At 43.6% G+C, this 22,892-nt stretch overlaps 1 protein-coding gene across 1 annotated transcript in view; it reads left to right on the forward strand.

The window, feature by feature from the left end:
• The first annotated feature begins 205 nt into the window (after positions 1-205).
• LHPP (phospholysine phosphohistidine inorganic pyrophosphate phosphatase) overlaps positions 206-22,892 on the forward strand; it is an 85,594-nt gene continuing 62,907 nt past the window's right edge. The window contains exons 1-5 of the mRNA XM_075107553.1: positions 206-344; positions 13,759-13,946; positions 14,661-14,814; positions 18,377-18,440; positions 19,618-19,710. Coding sequence (XP_074963654.1) covers positions 229-344; positions 13,759-13,946; positions 14,661-14,814; positions 18,377-18,440; positions 19,618-19,710 — 615 coding nt within the window. The 5' untranslated portion in view covers positions 206-228. The remainder of the gene's footprint in view (positions 345-13,758; positions 13,947-14,660; positions 14,815-18,376; positions 18,441-19,617; positions 19,711-22,892) is intronic.

Consider the following 22,892-nt stretch of genomic DNA (forward strand, 5'->3'; position numbering starts at 1 on the left):
TTCCCTGCGATCGCTTGGGAAAACCAAACTTGGTCCACACAGCCACCTGCCTCAGGTGTTTAAAACAAAAATAATAATAATAAAATATAATGATGATAATAATAGAGGCGGTGCGGGGGCGGCACGGGCTGCGGGAGGCCGGAGGGCGGTGAGCCCGCCATCCCCGGACTACATTTCCCAGCGGCCCCCGCGGCTCGGCGGGACGGGGCGGTGCGGGGCGGGCGGGAGATGGCGGCCTGGGCGCGGGCGGTGCGGGGGCTGCTGCTGGACGTTAGCGGCGTCCTCTACGATAGCGGCGGCGACGGCGGGGTGCCCATCGCCGGCTCGGTGGAGGCGGTGCGCAGGTGGGTGCCGGGGGATCGGCGGGGCACCCCAAACCCCTCGGGGGAGGCGGGGCTGGCGGCGTGAGGGGCCGCCCGGAGCGGGGGGACGGACCCCAGGACATGGCGCTGCGGGCTGGGCACCCCAAAACGTGCCATATGGGCCTGGCCTTGGGCTTTGGGGCTGCACCCAAAGGCGAGCGAGGGTGGGAGGTTAAAACCACCCCGGCTGTGCAGCCCCCCCTCCCCCGGGTTGGTGTGTGAAGTTGAGTGGGACAGGACAGCAAACGCCAACGTTTTGGTTCACCTTTGGTGTTTTTGAGGCGTATTTAAAGTGCGAGGGATCCCACTGAGCGTTGCGGATCCGCTGGCCCTGGGCTGGAGGGGAAGGGAGCCGGAGCGGCGCGGACAGATCGCATCCCGCCTGGTTTTGTATTTACTGTCATCGTCACACGTGTAGCAAGAGCAGGCAGGGTATGGGAGCTCTGGCACATTCCCCCAGTAATCAATTTTAAAATATTGCCCGTGCTAAGCATGGTGCTTCTGCAAATTGATCAGCTTGGCTGTCAAATTAGCTGGGACTTCTTGCAGAGAACTTGCAACCCACCAGAAACGGAGGATTTCAACACTGCAGTTAATGATTGCCCAGGTTAAGGTGACTCCAAAGCAATGTATTGTCGTGGCAAGTTACTCGCCAGCGCCCACAGCTAGCGAACTCCCTCGCTTGTAGCTGGGTAATGTAATCCAGTTAACACAAGCAAAGTAACTGCTGCTAAACAGACAGTGATTTCATTTATTTAACTTACCTTACCTTAATTAACTAGGTTGACTTGCCGGTGTGTCCGTATCGGCCCTGCTTGACTGGAGGAGCAGGATGGGGCTAGGGCAGAGCAATGGCCACAGGGCCATCTTTGTTTAAAGACAGGTATTAATTTGTGGGTCTGCCCCGCTGGAGGAGGTCGTGGTTTTTTGGAAGAGCCTTTTGGCTTTATGTGATATTTTGCTAACCCGCAGCAGAAAATCCAGATCCGTTCCATGTGGCGAGTGCTGCTGTGTGTATCCCACTTGAAAAGTTTTAATGTCTAAATACTGAACCCTTGTGAAACATTGACAGCCTGCTTGGCGAGCACCTCTGTGGCTTCTGACCACATACTTGTGGCGAGTGCTTTGCTGAGCGGGAAAATACGCAGGAAGAAATATTGAAATCACTAAAATTAACCTCTAAAGTTTGGTTAAATACATGCCTAAATGTTGGTGGAACCGCCATGGAGAAGGCAGAACTGGAGAAGATCCAAATGTACTGGTAATAAGAGAAGTCTTTGCTGCTTTTTTGCTGTTTTTTGTTTTTTTTTTTTTTTTTTTTAAATTATTATTACATCTTTGTTCATATTCCTTGAAATATACGTAGCGGGCACATAAAGTGTTATTGGATGAATCTTCTGTTTTCATCTACAGGATCAGAGTTTCCAGCGCTGTCAGAAAGCAGCGTTTGAAGCAAATTTAAGGCTTATTGGGGTTCTTGGCCCGTTTGTGGTGCTCAGCTAGACAGGGGGAGCTGTGGGTGCTGGGACAGCCGACAGGAGAGCAGCGCCCCAAGGGAATTGGGTGATATTAGGCAGAGGGAAAAGTTGCTTTTATAAAGACATTGTATTGAAATCCTGTGGCACGTGGATTTTCCAAGGGATCGCATATGACTTCTGTTCCTGTTCCTCCATGTCCCCTTTACGCAGTATTTCAGCGTGATTTCTGTTCTCATGCCTTTCTGTAGCTATGCAACGGGCTCAGGATTCAAGAGAAACCCTAAGAGAAAAGACCGGTAGCAAAATGAAAGCATTTGTTTTCCCCTTGGTGTGCAGAGCAGCCTGTTTGCTGACTGCAAAGGGGCAGGTGCTGCTGGGGCAGCCTCTGCAAGGATTAAACTTCCCTGGCTTTCCTTGTCTTGCTCAAATCCTCCTGGTAATATTGCTTCCCGCTGAGGCTGGGGCTGATGCCTGTGCCATCCAGTCTTTAGGGGAAGGAGAGACTTCTCCTGCTCTCCGTCTTCCAGGAGAACGTGTCTTACCGCCCTGCTGTCACTTCTTGCCGAAGGGCACGTGCTGCTGGGACCGTTGCGTGCGCCGAGTTTGTGCAGCGTGCAGCATGGGGCAGCCCAGATCATAGCTGAGGCCTCCAGGCACGGCCCAGACAAACATAAATAACAACTACTTAATTACTGTTGGAGATCAGGTCATTCCTTTAAAAAACAGGACATATTCAATAATACATGCGTCGTGGTTCATCAGATGCTTTTGATGTATTGATTTTTCTCCTAGGCTTTTAAACTTTATTTTCTGTTGGTTTATAGGCTTTTATTTAATAACCTTGTCACTGCTGAAACCTCCTGCATGGAGGCAACGTAAACTCCAATTTAATTTATGGCAACATCAGAAATATGCCGATGAAACAACAGTAAAACTCTGGCCTTGGACTAAATGTCAGATATTGCAGGCTTTCCCTTGAAATACTGGAAATTTCCATGGGGCTTGTCTGCAGCTTCGTGCACGAGGCTTGTTTCCGAGGGAGTGTGCTGGGAGCATCATGGCTGTTTTTAGCGTGTGTGGGCACCGAGGAGTTTCATGTCAATAAGCAATGGAGAAGCGGTGGTCATAGCTGTGGAAACTGGGGACAGCAGAAGTGAGTATGGAAAAGTGTCAGGAAGGGGAAGAAAAAAGCCAAAACATTTTGGTCGGGTCATTCAATGTAAGTGGTTAAGAATAATCATTTTCCTTGGATAAAGTCAAGTAGCCTTATTTATCTGCCTATTAAGTTGGTCATTGTTCTAGCTCACACCATTTAAAATCTTTATTGACTCATTATCCTATTGCCAGTTGGTCATTAATATTTGTGTCTGCGTCATAGTACAGCTCGGTGGTTTCAAGCAGATGGATTAAAGCTAAAAGCGGCTCTTTTTTAATTAATTCATTTTTGTATCAATTAAAAAGTCATAATTGCAGATAGCTAGGAACTCTATAACTAATTCAAATTGATATGATCTTTTGCTAAAAGAGATGTCTAAAATCTTTTAGTGCATATATATGCCCAATAGGAGTCTTAAATACCAATTTGATAATTCATACCTCAGGTACGGACTCTCATAATACAAGGGCTGACCTGCTGTCCTCAGATCGTCTTGCTACATCATCTCCCACACCATTACGGCAATTAGGTTTGTGTAACAACATATAGTACACACCAATAAGAATCCTAAGTAAACATTTTCATTTGCGGTTCGTTTCATATGACTGAAGCTATTTCAGCTCCTTCAAACTACATTTGCTGGGCTGTTTTTCTTGTTTTCAGCCAAATTGTGCTATGCAGTTACTTAAGTTAGTATTTGAGAGAGTAGCAATGTAATTTCTGCCAGTAGGAGTTGGCCTGTTTTATATTTACGATGGCCACAGGGGGGGTGGTTCTCTCTTGTTTCTTTGTCTTTAGCTAGCAGTGCAGTCAGACGGAGCAGAAAAATGACCAAAGAAGCTGATGGACACTGAAACATCCTGACCAAGATGACATTGAGTAACACTTCCCAGTGCCTTAGAGACCCTCCTGCGGAAAGCATCAGTAGTCACTATCCAAGTTGGTCTAACTTGTGATGAAACACCAAGTTTAGAACTGGGAATGCTTTATTTATTGCTAAGGTACCTGTACCTCTGATAAATTTCACCTGTGAAATATCTTAGGATTCAGTGTGCATTGAAAGGGAATTGGTGAATCAGAGATCAAAAGGATGAACCACAGAAGTATTTGTCGAACAGGGCAGATGTCCTTCCACCCAAGTAACGATAAGGTGAATCTGGATCCTTCTTGTTACTTGGCTGGACAGTGGCAGACAGGCCCCCGTGTGCCTAAGGGCATTGGCACCCCTGGTTTAACCCAGAAGCCAGGATTCCAGGAATGCCATTAAATCCACCGGGGACTGTTATTGTTAACTTTAGGTGGGAGTGGTGGATGACTAGAAAAATGAAGAGCAGCTGGATAAGATCATTTGGCCCTTCAAAACTTTTAACCCGTATCATTACTTGATTGTTTAGTTTACTGTGGCGTACGTTTGTTCTTGTTCTAAAAAAAATCCCTATAGGAGAGTTAAATAAAACACATCTCTTCCGAGCGTGTGCGGTGAACTGGCAGATGCTGTGGAGCAGATGAGAAAGCCCATGGACAAGATCAGAAAGCCCATCGGTGACTTAAAGGCTTCTTCTGGAGCCAGCCTTAACAGCACCTCTGTGCTGTGCTGTTATTGTCTTAATTGATTTACACAGCATTGACATGAGGTGAGCTATTCCCTTTTTATCTTACAAATAGTAGGGAGCTGGTCTCTTACAAGACAGAAGGTGGTTAAACATCCATAAAAGATGCTTAGCCTGTGCTCTGTTATTTGCATTTACAGCTGTGTGCTGATAGTGTGCCCATTAGCATATCCATATGAAAAGCACACAGTAGTTGGACATTTACAACATCCTGTTGTTTGGCCAGTATAGTGCATCTGTTAGCACAACTTTCTACAGAGTCTTTTAAAAAAGCAACGGAAATCTGGGGAGCAGGGAGGCTGTGGAGCAGCTGGACAGTCGTGTTAAAATAAAATACCTGGAGAGACTAACAAGGCGAAGATTGCAAGGAGAACAAACGGAACTGGAACTGTAAAGCAATTCAGCGTGCGGGGGTTTGGGTGGGACAGTTGTGAGTTTACAAAGAGCCATCTGAAAGTGCGTGTGCACCAAGGAGTAGGAAATCTTTGTTATAAGAGAAGATAACTGAACCATGGTCTAGCACAGTCTGTGCAGATGTTCAGAGTTTCAAGGCTTGCTGCGCCTTCAGGACATGTAATAGCAAAGGAGTTGTCCTCCTAGAAGGAGACTTTCAAATAAACTATACAAACTCTTGTGTAAATATCCGTTCTTTTGTTGTTGCACTTAACTCTCTTTGCACGTGCTATCCATGGATCCCAAAGAAGGGTCGGTGTCACCTGCCCTTCCTGAAGCATCGGAGACACAAAAAGATGAAGCAGTTCTGTATTGTTCTGTGGCTGTTCGCTGGCAGAGCCAGAAAGAGATCCAGGAATTGATCCTTGGTGGGTGCAGAGTTGTCAAAGCTCCATTCTAGTCTGTAACACCAGCTATGGCCTCAGTTTTCTGAGGGCAGTGGGCCTTCCTAGCCTGTATTTGCTTTCCTTATCAGCAGTGTTCATTATTTTTAAAAAAAGATCTGTGTCCCTGAAGTTGTGGGTACTCCCAAGTGCTGTCTGCACAAATTGCTTGAGTAAGTGCTTACATTTTTGGAATTTAAACATCATTAACCTTTAGGGTCTTGAGCCACTTACTATCCACCGGCACAATTACGTGCTGTACAAATATTTACCAATAAAGAATAACACTATGCTGATACCTACTACCTAAAGGTACTTGTTCGTCCACAACCTCGTATAAATACTGATTAATCCTTGAAGAGGATGAGCAGCACTCTACCTCAATCTGTGCTTTAGAACTTGACTTGTCTCAGTTTACCACAGCAGGAGTAATTATTTTCTCCATCTTTCATGTTTGGTGAACTCAGTCTGGAATCTTAGAACGGAGCCTGGTTCTTTGCACATCCTCGGCAGTATTGCCATTCACATTCCATGCTGTCTTTGCAAGTGATGCACAGGAATTAGTTGCCGATTGCTTCCAGATTAAAATCAGACTAAGTTTATTGGAATGCAGCTTGGTCTTTGAGCTATTGCAATGAAATAGGATGGTGCTTTCTGAAGTAGGTAATCAGAGCACATGAGAGTGATTTCTTTCTCTATAAAATAGGCTGAATGAAACCTTTTGGCAATTTACTTTCTTCTTCTGAGAAACAGAATTCATTATTTACAAACAAATACCAGTTTGTATACAAAGTAAGAATTTGACCATGACAAAGATAACTTGATGTTGTCTGAAATTTTAATGGAATAATTTGTAGCTGCAGAGGCAAAAAAAACCCAGCTGCTTTTAGCACAGAATGAAAGCTATTGGAGCATGATTCATTATATTGTCCTTAAAAATGTTTTGCTTAATGCAAATAAATACATTCCAGACCTAACTGAATCCCCAAAGTTCAGATTTTTTCTTGACAGCTCCAAAGCAGAGAGTTACCACGTATTTAAAGTCTACCAGGGTTTACTTTCATTATAAAATACACCCATATTTTTGAATCGCATTCGGTATCATGTTGCTGTGATATTACAATCAGCCAGCCGCTACAAGATGAGGTGAGAAGCCCTGATTCAGTTCCTGCAGAGCAGTTAAAGTCTGGGACTGCTAGGTGTAATACTTTAAGCTATTTTGGTAATCTGCAGCAATTAAATGCGTCTTGTTACTGAATGTAATGGACCAGAAAGGTTTTTCTTATATTCTGCTTTGTGCTTCTGTTCTGCAGATTCACTTCAAAAGCATGGATTATTTTTATTAAATACTTGATTCTAGAATTCACTGTTGTGGCATATTGTTGTCTACAAATCTGTAGATAAGTCTGTTGTCTACCCTTCTGTTCAGGCAGGCGGGATGTGATTTACGGTATCAGGTAATTTGGTAATTCTGGTCTCCAGCTGTATTCAGTGGTCAGAGAGAGGCAGCCTTTGTAGAGAATTCAGGGCAAGACGGACTTTGTGTTTGTTTTGATCTACAACTTCCAGTGTTTATTGCTACCTCTGAAAAATTCTGAATGATTGAAATACCTAAATAATGGCATTGGTAGGTTTTTAAAATTTACTTTGAACTACAGTTTAGTGATTTTTCAGTTTTTGCTGTCAAACACTGTCTCAGAGTCGTGTTTCCAGAACCTTTAGTTTTATAGCAGTACCCTTTCTTATTTCACCCCTGCCAACCCTTAAATAACATTGGCCTCTTTTCTTGCAGCTCCTTCATATGTGCCTATTAATCTGCCTTCATTCTTGTTCAAAGGTAATGCCTCCTATTTTTTAATTCCTTTTGCAATCCCTCCTTTGGATTCCATCCAAATTATCCACTTCTATATATAGAGAGAGGTGAGCCATATGGGTCTGGAGAGGAAATTGTGCTCGTGAGATAGCAGATGTAGAGATGAGTTTCAGACAGAAGAATGCGAGGGGGAGCGGGGCCAAAAAGTGCTGTACGTAAGGATTTGTCAGGCCAGCTTTGCTATATAGAGCAGAAAGCTGGACCACCAGAGAACGGGAGTTTTAATGAGCTCGGCTGCACATAGGACCAATGACAGGACATCAGTGAGTGGAAACACCAGGAGATCAGGGGACAAAAGTAGCATCAGAGGTGCGACAGCAAGATTTAAGCAGTTTGGATGTACTGTGAGGATGGCAGAAATCAGAGGAATGGAAAGGTTTGGGCACCAGGACAGAGAAGGAACAACCAGAAAGCAAGCCAAGGTCGCTCTGTCACAGGAGCGTGTGTGGGGCTTCATCCACAGTCCTCTGACCTTGTTGCACCTGCTGAGCAAAACACTGGGAAGTTCAGTGTTTCTGTGGAACAGCGAGAGGGTTGTGCTGTAAAAAGTGGCCAAATGAACTAAGGATAGATGAGGGCTTTTATGGCTGGCCTCCATCAGACTTCTGAAGTAATGTTTTTGCTTGGTGTTATTTCAGAAGCTGAAATTAAAGATGAAAAATGCTCGCTGCTGAAATAGCCACTGAAATAGCATGAATGCAGATTCGCAGAGAAAGTATAGTACATTATTGCCACAAATGCAGTTTTTAAGCACATAAAGCAGAGCAAAGGTACTGCCCCCACCTGCAGGTGGTACTGCAGGCATTCCCACAGCAGGACCCCAACAGGGGTTATCGCTTTCAGCCGGTGCTGAGCCTCTTCTCAGATGTGTGTCCTGCTCTGGCAGTGGGAGGTTCTCCCAGGAAAAGCCTGCAAGATCAGGCTCGGGATTTGCATTAATTCATACATGTAACATAATCTGACACTTCAAGATGTAACCTGTTCATCGCAGGAGCTAGAAGAGGGTCTTTGCCTTCTGTGTACAGCAGTCTGTGACCTGTTAGGTGATTTCCTCCCCAGCAGTGGCAGGGTCAGCCAGTGAGGCTTTCGTGGGCAATGGCAAAACATCCCATTGCCTGCTACTCAGCAGCGTCTGAAGGCACAGAAAATTTTGATACCTCCCTTTGTCCTGGTCACTCACCATTTTGTGGTCTGGATGAGATTTTACCCAGTTACGCAGACCGTTGAGGACTGGTGCTGATTTCTTGGTGCAAACCCCATTTTAATTCATGATTTTGAGTGCGTTTTTTAGATGCTGGCTAAAACCGCATCATGCGCAGTGGTTCTCCGTCAACCAGGCAGGCTAAAGAAGTGGTATAATTTTCTGCTCTTTTCAAACTCTTCTGTATTGACTTTGAAACTAGACAAGTCATTTCTACTTTTGACCATTCTGCTTGGTTTCTTCTTGGCTGGGTTTCATCTCTTCTTGACAGGAGATGTTTTACCTGTAGCATCAGCACCCTGGCCCTTGCAGAGGACGATAAGCAAATGTTAGCCCTGCCCAGGTGGGAGGACGGCATTGCTGCGCAGGTCCTGGTTTTGCTTTATTGTTCGGTTGCAGGTAGATAACTCTCTGGTACTGTTATTTCCCCATGTTTCAGAGATGGTATTAGAGTGCTGACAGGTTTACTCTGAAGCATACTGGTATTTGTCTGCTGATGCAAAAAAGTCAAATAGCATAAGTGCTTAGCATGCTTTCTTTTCTTTTAAATTAAAAAAAAAACCACACAACAACCCCCCCCCCCCCCAAAAAAAAAAAAAAAAAAACACCAAAAAACCACAAACCACTCTGAATAACCAAAAGCAGGATAAAAAGCCAGTTCTGGAAGTCTCACAGCCAGCGCTCTTCCAAACCCCTTTGAAGTTGGCGTTGGACAGTTGCCAGGTTCAGGCCTCTTGCCTCTTCCAGGGTTTTTCTTTCTGTCCCCCTGCCCGTCTGCACAGGACCTGACGGCTGCAGGCAGGACTCTCCTTCTGCTCCCGTGTTAGGAAGAACCTTCACTGCAAAAGAAAGTGGTCAAAGTCTGAAGTTTAGCCTTACACCATGTCCTTAGTTGCTTCTGCCACGTGCAGGATGATGTGAATTTAAGGAGCAGTGATGGCTTCCAGCCTAGATTCTGGACCCATTTCTTTTCCTATCAGTGTCACAACCTTTACATCATCTGAAAGAACAGGTTTTGTGTTTTATATGCCCAAAGGCTGCCCATAAAGGTTGGCAAGGGCAGTTGGTTAAGTCTGCACAAGGTCAGTCAGGATGTCTAATAATTGTCCTAACACTTTACCTGTTATGGAACAATAATGAGAGTTTTTTTCATTATTTTCGGGTGAGTGAACCTGGCAGATGCTGACAGCCAGCAGATGTGTAAAGTTCGAGGTGATTTGTAAGGGACCGGCTCATCTGACGCACGGTAATTGCATTGTGGGACATTGTCACTCAGCGTCGTGTCCTGCTCCAGCAGAATGAGGTAAAGGTCAGTTCAAAGAGCTGGTGTAGCGTGAGGGGCAGCTCAGGGCTGAAATTAAAAACCTCATTTCCATCTCTCCCATATGCATGTGCTCACGGCATGCCTGGAGCCGGGTGGGTGCCCCAGTTCTAGATTGAGGGATTGTTTGGGCAACTGAGCAGTTGTTTCGGTCTGGAGTGGGTTTAAATGCCTCCTCTGGTAAGGCTTAGAAAAAGTCTCCCTACCCACCTGTTGGTGTGTTAGCTCAGTGCTTATCTGTCTGCTTATAGTTTTGGGCTTGGAAGTTTCTTCTGTGACTTGTTCCTTTGCTTCAGCACCTGCGTGCCGTGGCAGCTGCCCGGGCAGCTGGTGCCTGCTCTGCCAGCACAGCCAGAGGGGTGCAACTGGACTTTTCATGTGCTCCCTGCTGCCCTGCACGCTCTGCTGTCCCCTCTGAGAGGGCCTCCAAGGAGATCCTTTTGCTGTAGAGATGCTTTTAGCTGAGTTTGCCATTTGTGACACCCTAAAAGGTCAGAAGCTGCTCTCCCTTCACACCTAGCTCCCCGCATGCAGGTGAAGTTCAAGTTCCCCCGTTCCTGCCTGTGGGCATTAGGAGTGGTGTGAGAGGTCATGTTGGAAATGGAGCGGGTTCATCTAATGATGAGCCTGCTGACAGCCCTGAACAGGGAGTGACAGGTGGCCTTGGGATGCCCGCAGCTACCTGGACCATGCAGAGCCCCCGCAGCATGGAGCGCCCTGCTGCCTGCCTGTGTGCTTGGCTTGCGCTCTCATCAGGATTGATTTCTGGTGCTTCTGGAGTCTGACTGGGATCATTATCACGGCCGCGATGTATGGAAGTCAACTGAAGCCCTGATTGACTGGGTTCCCCAGGTGTGCCTGAGCTTCTGTAATAAAGATGCTGATAAATCTGTTATATGCTGGAGATCTTGATAAAATGTGTGTTGTGTATTTCATCTGCTGTCGCCTCATTCTTCTGTACTCGCAGGTATCTAATCTTTATCTTACAACACATCGTCACATTACAAATTTTGTTCTTTATTCTTCTCCTAACATCCCCACACTTGCTGGCACTAGAAATTAGAGTAACTTGCTCTGCACGTGCCTAGAATGTGAACACCGGTGGCTGGGTCAGCTCAGTACCTCCAGGTTTCCTGTTAAGCTGGCCAGTTTAGTAGCAGTGTTCCCAGTGCAGTATTGACTCTCTGTGCCAAGCATCCTGCCTCTGTCAGACAAGAGACCTTCAAGCTGTCTCTTTTGGTTCCTCCCTGTGCCAAACCTGACCATGAAGACTGAAGGAGAAGTTTTGCTGTGAACTCAAGCGGAGCCAGGATTTCCCCCCATGGAGAACTGTGGTTAAAAGCTCCCACTGATTACTTAAGCTCTGAGTTAACAGTTGTTTGCCGATGCGCGCTGGCCTGCAGGCTCTGCTCACGGTCCCCATGCTGGGCATCAAGGGATGGATTCGTCCCAGTTTGTGTATAATCGTGCATGTACCAGTGAGCTTGGCTGTATCGTACAAGGATTTGGCAGAGGGTTAGCAGAGGGCCTTTTTAGAGATGCTAACTTTGAAGGAAAAGGTGGGTTTTCATTGAAAAGGTATTTTTGTAGAAATAAGTCTTCTCTGGAGTTCTTGATGATTTTTCTTTTGTTTAGCATTCCAGGGTATTTTTGAGAGTCCTTTTCATGTTTCACCAGAGAGGTCCCATTTTCTGACCAGCTTGGTCTAACTCTTTGTAGAACTCACCTGATACTAAGCATTTACTGAGCTTGTTTGTTGTTGTGGTAATTGCTGGTGGCCATGAAGGTGTGAAGCAGTCGAGGATGTGTCCAGACTGCTTCTGCTTTCGTCTTGCCTTACAGATGTTTAGCTCTGTTTTTCATCTAAAATTCTGAGAAAGAAGTTAAATTTCTAGTATAGGAAAACTGAATCTCTGCTTTCACCAGGCTGACCTGTGAGGGTGTATTTGTTTGTGAAAGTAGATGGTTAGTGTTGTTCCTGGATTCATTTCGTTGACCTTTAGGAAGAGAAAGAATAGATTCTTACTGAACAAATGTCTGCATCCAGGCAGTCGTGAATCACAGGATTTTTTTCCTAAGAGTGTGCAGATAGGCTTTGCGTTGAGAATGAGGTTTTTTTAACCATGGCACACTCTATTGAAGTTTGTTATGGATCCAAATTACGCTGCTTTGCTTTTTAACTACAGCTGAAACCGTGTTTCGAATAACAGATGTGGAATACTGTCATCCCACTGTCACACCAATTGTTCATTGTTCTGAGAAGGTCACATCATAATTCATTAACAATAATTATTCCCTGGGTACACCCTGCACTTCTTCACTCAATTGCTTCATTAACTTGTGAGTGAATCTCACATTCACTGCTCCAATCAATGAAGATATATTTATAATGTACAAGTGGATGCTATTAGTTACAATATATTAACTGCCTAATTTAAAATAGAAAAGCTATCTTTATGAAGGGCAATTAACCACTAAGTGTAATTGATAATTCACATACCTATGATTAGGAAAGACAAATAGTAAGAAAGAAATGAATCACCTGCATTATTGAAGAAGACACTGGCGTGCAGTTTTAATGAGCGGAAGGGGCTTTGTGGGTCAGGACCAGATTTCTAAGAATCCTTTGATGGAAAGTTCGTTACCTCGAGGTGGTTTCAGTGTTTACACCAAATGATTGGGACCATCTTTCCTAGAAAAGGAACCCACCATGTTTTGTTGTCTTGAGAATCAATGTAGGGGCTTTCCTAATAGAAAAGTCCTTTTTCATCCTAACACAAAGGAAAGTAATAATTATTTCAGTAAGAATTTATAAGCCTAGCCCCTACCTTACCTAGATATCTAAACCAGTATTAGCTCAGGTCCTCAAAGATAATGAGGTACAAATTCACACTAAAACTGACAAAAGTTTGGCATTTTAATAGATTTGAGGAGTCAAGTGACAGCCCCTTTGGCAAATATTTGAAAAACAATTGTGATACATTTTCAATGCTTCTGATTTTCTGTGGCTACTTTGAAATAAGTTGGTTCTCCAAAAGGCTGACAACTCATCCTTGGAGAAGAGGTCCTTCCGTGACATCCCCCGTAGGTCACCACGGCTTGGTTTGGGAAACAGAGTCACTCAGAGGCAGAGGACTTGCCCGAGATTGCAGGATGCCGCTCCACAGGAACTGTGTCCTTGCCTCTGCGCACTTGGGGCCACATTTTCTTCCCTCGAGAAGCGTTTACCTCTAAACGTATATTAATGAATCAGTTGAAGTACTGTATTTTTCAGGATTAGCCACCAAGTAACAGCACAGGTGTTTTATGAGAGATTAAGTGAAAAATGTAACTGAAGCCACCCCAGTGTTGATAAAAGTATCATTGCAACTAGCTGGCCTCTTACCTGGAGTCTGCAGAAGTGCAAAGCTTTGCTGTTACCTCCAGCAGGTCACTGCAGCAGGCAATCAGTAAGTGGAAAGGAGAAAATCCCAGTTAAAATGCTAATAGCCAGTGGTATCACACCAGGTACTGTGCTCGTGGCTGTGCAGTGCCTTCAGTTCGTCTGTGTCCATGGACTGGTTTAAAGACAAGGAACTGGATTTGGGGAGTTTTGGTGTATGGATGGAGTGTGTACCTGACAGGCTGTGGTATCCTGGGGATGGTGGGCACTGCCTGCGCTACCGTATTCAGCTTAGCTCTCTGCTCCAGAAGGGCAGTTACATGCTATGGCAAGGGCCCTGCAGGTGAAACTGGCTGTAGTGCCCAGAATCAATATATTTTAGGCATGTCTTGGTCACGGTAAAGGATATTGTACCTGTTTTGGAATTTCCTCTTTGCATTTTTATTGTAATTATCCAAGTTAGGTGTGGGACAGCAAAGCTGATACTCTTAGTTCCTTTTCTATGTCCAGTTAACCCTTCTGCTGCTTTTACTCAACAGGATCAAAGCGTCTGGTCTGAAGTTGCGGTTCTGCACTAATGAAACCCAAGCAACCAGGGAGAAGTTCGTGAAGAAACTCCAGGGCATGGGCTTTGACATCTCCGTGGCTGAAGTCACTGCCCCAGCACCAGCAGCCTGCCGCATTTTGAAGGAGCGCAGCCTGAGGCCACACTTGCTTGTGCACAGCGGTGGGACAATGCTGCAGCAGATGCTGGGTCACGTAGGGAGACACCCCAGAGAGATGTGGGCGTTTGCAATAGAGCAGTGAATTCCCATAGCTCATGGGGGGAAGGCCTCCCAGCTGTTGTTTTCCTACAGGGAAAAGCTTTTTCCTTAGTCATGAGACTCTGGAATAAACTTTAGTCGTCTGGCCTGAGCGAGGTCTCAGTTATGGCAGTGGTACAGGGAAAGCATAGAGGAGTCTGCTGCTTAACCACAGAGACTAGGCGATAGGTGAGGTCTTGTGCCTGCATTACATTGTCTTTGTTATCATGGCAGAGTTTTTAAGTTTAAAGTGTTTTCTTCTGTTGAGTGTGGGTATGGAGAAAGGAGGTGGATCCTGCCCTTGCTATTATACATTTTCATTCAACTATCCAAGAGTTTGCTTTGGGTTGAGGTGCCTGGATATAACAAGCTGAGATATAACTGAGATGTGGGTGGCAGGAGCTAAGGCAAGGGTAGGAAATGGTTTATTTTGCTCTGTTGTAGGACTGGTGAATATTACGATCTGGGCAGGAATAGAAAGGGTCTGAAGAGCAGCTGATTCAGACTTGGATTTTTTTTTTTAAATGTGTTGGGGAATGAATGAAGGGAAACATAAATCTGGGGAAAATAATCAGTTCCAATGGCATCTGAAATGCTAAGGGATTTGTGGATTTCATTTTTTTTTCCTCCTTCTGTAGATCTTGTCCCTGAATTTGCTGAGATTGATAAAGCAAATCCAAACTGCGTGGTTATCGGAGATGCAGCAGAAAACTTCACCTATGCAAACCTTAATGAAGCTTTCAGAGTTCTGATTGGGATGGAGAAGCCTATTTTGATCTCCCTCGGAAGAGGGTGAGTTAAGCACTGTTTGTTTCTTCCTCTAGTCTCTATAGTTTTAAATTTTGACCAGTATCTTTGTACTTAATGGAGCCTGGATATCGGTGTGGGCATTCACACTACCAACTTTTAAGCAGTTAATCTATGTGTCTGGACTGGAGGCTGATCTGCTCAGGTATCTGTTAATGAAGGATCCTCAGTGGGTAAGTCAGTCTCCTAACTTGGCCTCCTGTCCTGAGTCACTTACTTGTAGTCTTTACAGGGGTGTAAGGGGAAACTGAGGTGATTACACTGAAATAGGTCTCTAAAAGGAGGTGATACCCATGCTCCCCGTGAGCCACAGTTCAGCCCTGTGCTGATGCAGGGTTGCAGAGGGCACTGGAAGTCACTGAACTTGCCAGGCCGAATCCTCAAGTTGACTTTGAAAATACTTATCAGCAGGGCCTCCGTGCTGCTACAGCACCGGGTGAGACAACGCTTGAATTTCAGCTGTCGATGGTCTTTTTTCTGTAGATAGTGCAGAGTAAGCAGTTGTGTGGGTGCATTTCATCGAGTGCTAGAGGGTGAGAGATAGAGCTACTCTTCTGAGGAGGAATTGTAGCAGCCTTTAGAGAACCTGGAAATGTTCTGGTGTATAAGCACAGCAAATGCCAGCCTCCAATCCTTCAAAGTCAGCATTCAAGACTGAGCTAGACCTTGATGAAGCAATCCATGTGTTTGCAGGTGGTGGTGGTAGGATTAAGTAGCTGTAGTTTCGTAAGCCACTAGGAAAAGGACTTTCGTTGCTTTAAGAGCAAGTCTGAGAGCCTCTTTAAAAGCCCATAGAAATCATGGGGAGTTTGGATTTTGATGTGTGCGTCCCCCAAGTGAATGAGTATTGAAAGGGGCCGGCAGGATTATAGGCACTGCTTGTCCTTTTGTCTTTGCCCCTGCAAGATCTGAGAGATGAGAACTGTTGGTTTAGCTGCTGCCTGTAGCCATGTGTTCCTGCCTGAACTGAAAAGAAATTATTTTTAATAGTGAAATAAACCCAAAACAAACAAAAAAATCCAACAGGTCATGCTTCGATAAAGGGCTGTGGGCGCGGATTTGTGATGCAGTTTGATCTTCCAGCGTCCTGAAGTTACTAATGGTGAGGAGGATCAGGTGGTCCAAAAATTCTCTGCTTCAGCAGTCAGCCTGGTTTCCTCTTCCACGTTCAAATCCTGCCCACATTTGTAGTGGTTGAGATGTGATAGTGGATGTGGCTAATGGCCTGTGTGACGCAAATGACTTCTTGCTATTTGAGTGGTACTTAAAGATGCCTCTCTGAAAGTTGGCATTTGCATCTCTGCAGGATGATTCATATGTGTGAAAATGTCATACATATCACTGTCATGCTGGTGGCTTGAGAATTGCCATACATGAGGCATAAGAAAAGAAGCCAGGAGTTTTTATTTGCTAATACAGAAACCCTCCCAATTTATGAAAGTAGCTGCAATACACAAACTCCCCCTGAACTATGCTGGAGATGGGGGTAGATGTGCTTTTGAAGTGACGGATCCTTTTTTTCATACTTTGAATATCAAAATACATTTTTAATTATTCTCTGAACATTAAAGGTAAATTTTGTCCCCCTGCTTTCACGTGCAGGAAAAATCCAGTCAGCGAATTTGAACGTTTTCCTAAAAACAATTCAGTTAGATGTATTCTGAGATTTTAAACAGGAGGTTATTAATGCCAGCGCTGAATAACGACGAATTCCAGCATCCTTGAAGGAGTTACTCTTATCTGTCACGCGAGGTATGGGCTTAAAAACCACTGCATGTTTAGCTTGAGGAAAGTGTAGTGACAACTTTTTTCAGTGGTTCAATAGACCGTAATGGGCATGAAAACCCTTCTTAGTTTGTGGGTTATTGATACAGCTGGGTAGAACTTAGCAGTGGGAAGGAGCAGTTAAATCCATTGTTTTGCCTTATCTGACGCTCACGATCTGATCTGACACCACCAGTGAAAAGTCCTTACTGTTTCTCAGTTAGAAGGCTAAGGAGAAAATGTTGAGCCAACAGCAGAATGGCTAATGTAAACCAACCAAGTTTTGTGTTATGTAATACCATCTTTCAAAATGAAATATAGAATCAACCTTTGCTGAAGATTTGCAACGTGATCAATGCAAAAATGCCTTTGTACCCTGGGCATATAAAAGTATTTATTTATTTGGTCATTTATTGATGTAGAAAGCTCTGAAACAGACCCACTGTTATTTTTTTAAAATGTTATTTTTAATTTAAAAATACAGATTTTTGGATATTCTGAGCTCAGTTTTCACCATAAGCATATCTTTTTTAGTGATTGATTATTTAGGTAATGGGAACATGAGTTCTGGTAGGTAAGTTCCCTGACTCGAAGAAGGGAGATTATAAATTGGATTAATTGTTCACCTAACTAGAGAAGCCTTATTGATGCAAAGGGCCATATACAAAAACCAGCCACAAGCCAGCTATGTTTTTAACATGCAGAATCAGTGTAATTGGGTGGACCTTAACAAGGTGCCTGCCTTGGGCAAGTAGGTTGGTTTTGGTTGAAGTTTTAGTTAGTTCTAAACCACAACAATTCCTTAGAAAACGAAGGTGTCAGAGTCACTGAAGCAGAATGCCCTCCTCCTGAAAATGGAGTGATTTACATTTAGCATCTGTTTTGGGCTGAGAGTGGGAATTGGCTTTGTAATTTCTTCTGTCATGCCACTGTCAGAAAATTAAGCTGTTTACGCTAGACTATAGAAGGTTAATGGCTGTTCTAGCAAAGGTCAAGTGGTCATTTTAAAGGGAGGCTGTGCTGAATAATCGAAAATGGCAGAAGGATAAGGCATAAAATCTTAACTGACTGCTCATCCTACCTTTTTTCCTGTCATATAGAAACCTTTCTTTGCTCTGATCAGGAGAGCTTGGAAGACCTACATTAATGTGAATTGCTATTCCAGAAAAACACCGTAAAGATACTAACTAATTTTGTGAGCTTTATGGCAATAGGAACATTTTTAGAAGGAATAAAATTTAGCTTGGAGGGCTTTCTTAGTCCCGCTAAACAGTGCCCTGGCTTTCCTCATGTGGGAGGCTGGTGACAAGCAATGATGGTCAGCTGCCTGTGGTCCCTTTCCAGATACACCAAAGGAGGTGTTAGAGCTGCTGGTTGGTGCCAGCCTTCGTCCTGTATCTGCCAAGGGGTCTCCCTCGCTGATTAAAGGAAGAGCGATGTAACTGCTGTCCTTTGTGAGCAGCTAGTACTCTGTGCAGTAAAATACAGGCCAAATTCATCCTTGATATAAGCTAGTTAAATTCCCTTTGAAGCAGTGGAGTTGTGTCCCAGATGCCAGATGGGCATCCGGTCTGAGATCTTTTCCCCAAGCATTGCACGGTGCTGAGCCTGTCCTTTACTTAATTCCTGGTGTTAAATTAAGGCTCCAGAGTTTCTGATGACTTGACTTTTTGTTGCAGCCATATGGACATCTATATAGGCACAGAAATAATAAAATGTGGTTTCTTTGTATTTAACTGCCAACATTTTCATTTCATTGGAACTTTATCACTTTCATTTCCAGACGCTACTATAAAGAAACTGATGGTCTGAAACTTGATGTTGGAGCATATATGAAGGCATTAGAGGTATTTTATAGCTTGCATTATGCTTACTTGCTCTGTGCACCTTGTTAAAAGAGTAACTGGTATAAATATGGGTCATCTTCTGTAATTACTCACCTTGGTGGAGGAAGTTTCCACAGATTGAAACTCATTTGCTGCATTTTGAAGACGGGTGGATTAATTTGTTTTCTGGCTTCGTTCATTTTTAAAAATTTTATTTAAAATGTGAACTTTTACCATTGTAGTACCTTTATTGGAAGTGAGGCCCTTGAAAGAAGGAGTCATAAAAGAAAAGCAGGGAATATTGTCTGCAAGGTACCCAAGAAAAACTGAAGGTCCATTTTATGTTTGGTGTAGCGTTGTTAACACAGCCCTTACCCTTAACAGTTTACAGCAAAAGGCCCTTATTCAGCAAGATACTGAAGTGCGGTCCTGTTTTTAAGCCTGATTCAGTGTGCACAGAACTGGAGCCCAATAGATAAGCCAACCTAAGAAGAGGAGGAGAGAATCATTATTCTCCCTTTTATAGGCTTGCAGAGAGATTAAAAAAAATACACAGTGAATGCAGAAAATAAAGCAAGGTAGAGTAATATACAAGCACAGAAGATAGTCAAAATAATGTATGCTTGCAGTACATTCATTTGTATCTGTGAGTTTTGGGCAGAGTTTTTGCCTCCTAGCTAAGTTCAGGCTTCTAGTTGTCTTGGAAAAATCTAGAAACACCTTTTTCAGCATAGTACTGATATTTAGTTGCAGGAAAATAAAACTTTTCAAATCTGGCTGGTCACATGAATCATTAAAAATATGCCAGGTGGTTGAAGAAACCCTCTACATCTTTTAAGGCCCTCCAGTACTTTTGATCATTTCCTACAGAGGATGTTTGCAATTTCTTTAAGAGTGATGTTCTTCCAAAAATGAGTGATACTGGGACCGAGTCTGAAGCCTGCTCTCGTGACGGAGAATGTAACAGGTTTGTAACTTGAGATGTTTCAGGAGAACTTTCTCTCCTGCCAGAGAGCCGTACATATTTCTGTTATCCAAATTCTCCGATATTCACCTTCACCTGCTAATCCGTTGTGTTATTTAAAGGCAAAATTCAATAATCACGTACCTTTTGTACAAATAACTGGAGTTATGGAGTTGAAGAAATCCTTTTCTGATCAGCGTTTTTCATGTGTCCTTCTCGCTTCTTTTTTTCCAGTATGCTTGTGATGTTCAAGCTGAGGTAGTGGGAAAACCAGCAAAAATGTTTTTTGAGTCAGCCTTGGCAGAAATGGGAGTTCCACCGCAGCAGGTAAGGTTTTTGATGCTGTGACCACTGGCTGTGCCATGCAGCTGTGCCCACAGATGCATTTCTTTTTTTTGGCTTGCTGTCTTTCACGGAAGGTTATAGAAGAGGTTGAAAGGAATGTGGCCAGGAGGAGATGGTAAACTCTGGGTGGATATACAAATATTTTTTTCCAGACCCAGTGTGTTATATATGGTGCAAAGAAATATTTATATTCAGGATCTTCCTATGAATTATTCAAACTTAAAAAAAGAAGGAAAATAAAAATTGTTGAAAAAATGTTTCAGAGGGAAAACCCCCCATGTTTACCCATTCTGTCAAATAATGTGAAGTAGACAAGAGGACTGACAGCCAAGAGGGTAAATGCTGGCAAGTGAAGTCCTATTGAATTTCTTCTGCCTTGTGTATACTTGTTACCCTCTTGAAAGGCATGACATTATTTTCTCTTCTTTTTTGAGGGTTCTTTTTGACTGCCTGCTATTTCTCTTTTCATTCCTGGCTGTCTTTCTTTGCTCTGACTTATGCCATCCATACCTTTACCCATTTTAGAGTCTTCCATCCATCCCTCCATTCTCTACTGCGGTTTGTCCTTCTACTTGTACTGTTGTGGTGTGCTTTCTTATTCACCTTCCTCCCAAACCATATAGTTTAGAAGAACATGCACTTCTGTTGTGAAATTCCTTTATTTGGAGGCTAAAGAAAGCACTATAATAGAATAAAAATTAGTTTCCCCAAGGAATTATGGAAGATATTGTACCTCACAAGATGAGGTCCTGAGTGACTGGAGGCTGCAGCATAGTGGAATTGCAGCCAAAATGTTATTTCCTTTGGTGTCAGACTGACTACCTTTTTTTTCAGTAAAAAGGAAAAGCAGAAGTAAAGTATCTTCTAATTTAGGTAAACGGGAAGCACTGACTGACCCCAAAACTCCTTCCAAGTTATTGGATTCATCATGCTCTCCAGAAACACGCTGAATGTGTGATGCTCCCTGCTTTGTACAGCCCTTTCCCTCCTCTCTGTAGTTGCACCCAGATCCTTTTTGTTGATTTGTTGTTATGTCACACAGGACATAAGGATGAGTATGAGATGACTCCCAGACAGCAATGAATTACACAGTAATAATTCCATCAGAAGGCTTGGGTGACATTATAAACAACAGGAGTGAAGTTTGGGTGGCTTGTAGGTCCCTAGAGCCTGGAGATGAAATTATGGCCCTGTAATTCAGTATGTGCTTGGGTTTTACTTTATTATAGAGTGGGGAGATGGAAAAGACCTAGCAGGCCATCTAATCCATCTCCTTCCCTGTGCAGGAGTGTTCTGTGCTTCACGTTTATTAATGTTTTGTCCAGAGTAGTTTTCAGTGAGCCAAACAACTTGGCTTCTGTAAGTAGCCTGGGGACAGTGTTCACAGCCAAGTAGGTCTCGTGGGCAGGCAGCTTTTTCTGAGATTCACTGGGGTGCTTCCCTTTTAAACTGCATCTCCTTATTTCTAGTTTTACTCCAGGTGACAACTAAAATAACTGCTTGCCTTCCTGGATATTTTCTCCCTCCAATTACTTCCAGATTTGTTATCATTACAGTAGTTGTCTCTTAGTAAAACTGTGTGTTTAGCTTTCAGCAGCTTGCCTTGCGATTCGGTCCCTCTGCACCCTGAGCTGCTGCCGTGCTCTTTTCTGTACTCCCTTCAGTTTGTCAATATCTTCCCAGTTACAAGATAGCTCAGCCTGAATGTAATATCCCAGGCACAGCCACAGCAATTATTCAATCCATTCATCCAACCAACAAACCCAAAAATCCATTTGAGACACAGAATGGCATTTGAAGAAAAAGTAACTGGAAAAAAGAACAAAGAACAAACAAACCCACAGAGCTCAGCCCTTGGATACTGTTTGTCTACATCAGATGCATGAAGGTTTGTGTTTCCTTTCTCCTTATATCAGAAATGATTGGTGCGCAGGAGTAGGAGGGAGGAGGAGTTTTTTGGGGTTTTTTGCCCCTGTGGCCCTGCGTAGTGGCATTGGTTGCCCTTTTCTGTAGGCAGGATGGTGTGGTTGTCCTCAGAAGCTGTTTTGCCCAGCTTGTGGTATGCTTAGACCGTGTCAGCCCCTGGCACCAAGGGAGGGTATCATTACAGGGGTATGACAAGACACTCAAAAACTTTGCTCCGGGAAACAAAATTTGATATAATGCATCACCAGGCTGGCAAAAATGGTCCCACAGGGTGAGCCTCGGCTGGTGGTTCCCATCAACTTCAGTAAGGTTTGTTTTGGCTACGGAAAAGCAGTAATAGTCCCCAGCAGAGACTACTATTTATTCACTCTCTGCTATTTTCCAGAAATTCATAGTGCTACTAGTGACTAACTTTATATTTTGACACAGATTTATTTCCTTATAGTTTCCAGTGTTAAATGCCATCAATTTGATGTAGTCATATGTCTAGTCTGTAGGTGTAATTTTTTGTATTCAGAGAGATTTGAGACGAAGGGAGTATGTGCCTAACCAAGGAGGAGCACAGTAGACACCCCTGCATAACAGCAGCAGCCACTCCGTGCTTTCAGCTGTGGAAAAAATAATCCATGCTGCTAGAATTAAAACCTGGATCACGAGGCACGTGCGTAGGAGGAACAAATCACAGCAGAGCAAACTACCTTAGTTCTGACATATTTTCCTAACTTTTGAGTGCTTGACCTTGCAACTTTAATGCTCTTTTTGAGAAGGATTTGTAGGTTGTTTTAGTTTGTCATACATAATAATAAAAACTTGGTATATGCCATTCAGTGAGTTCCTTAGTAATGTACTGTATTACATTTTAATCTGTCTCCTGAATGAGCTATACTTCTCTGCATTTGTAATGACGTGACAGGGACTGGTTTTACTTGCCTTTACTTTTATAAAATGTTTGCCGATAATTTATTCCACCTGTGGAATGCATTTGATCCATACCATCATTAAACCGCTTTAGATGAGCTGTGCTTTTGAAAACATATTACAATTTTCTTTCACCTGACTTTTAATGAAAAATACCTTTTTAATAAAGCTGTCTCACCACAGTCATTCTAGACAGTGGCATATCTTAAATTTCTCAAGCCGCTTTAATCAATAAAGTTATCACCAGTCGTTTCCCTTGATAACTGCTTCTTACCAAGACCCTGACTTTGCCTTCTGCTGCTGAGATGTTTTCAACCTGC

This window comes from Phalacrocorax aristotelis, chromosome 12, assembly GCF_949628215.1.
Source record: "Phalacrocorax aristotelis chromosome 12, bGulAri2.1, whole genome shotgun sequence".
Lineage (NCBI taxonomy): Eukaryota > Metazoa > Chordata > Aves > Suliformes > Phalacrocoracidae > Phalacrocorax > Phalacrocorax aristotelis.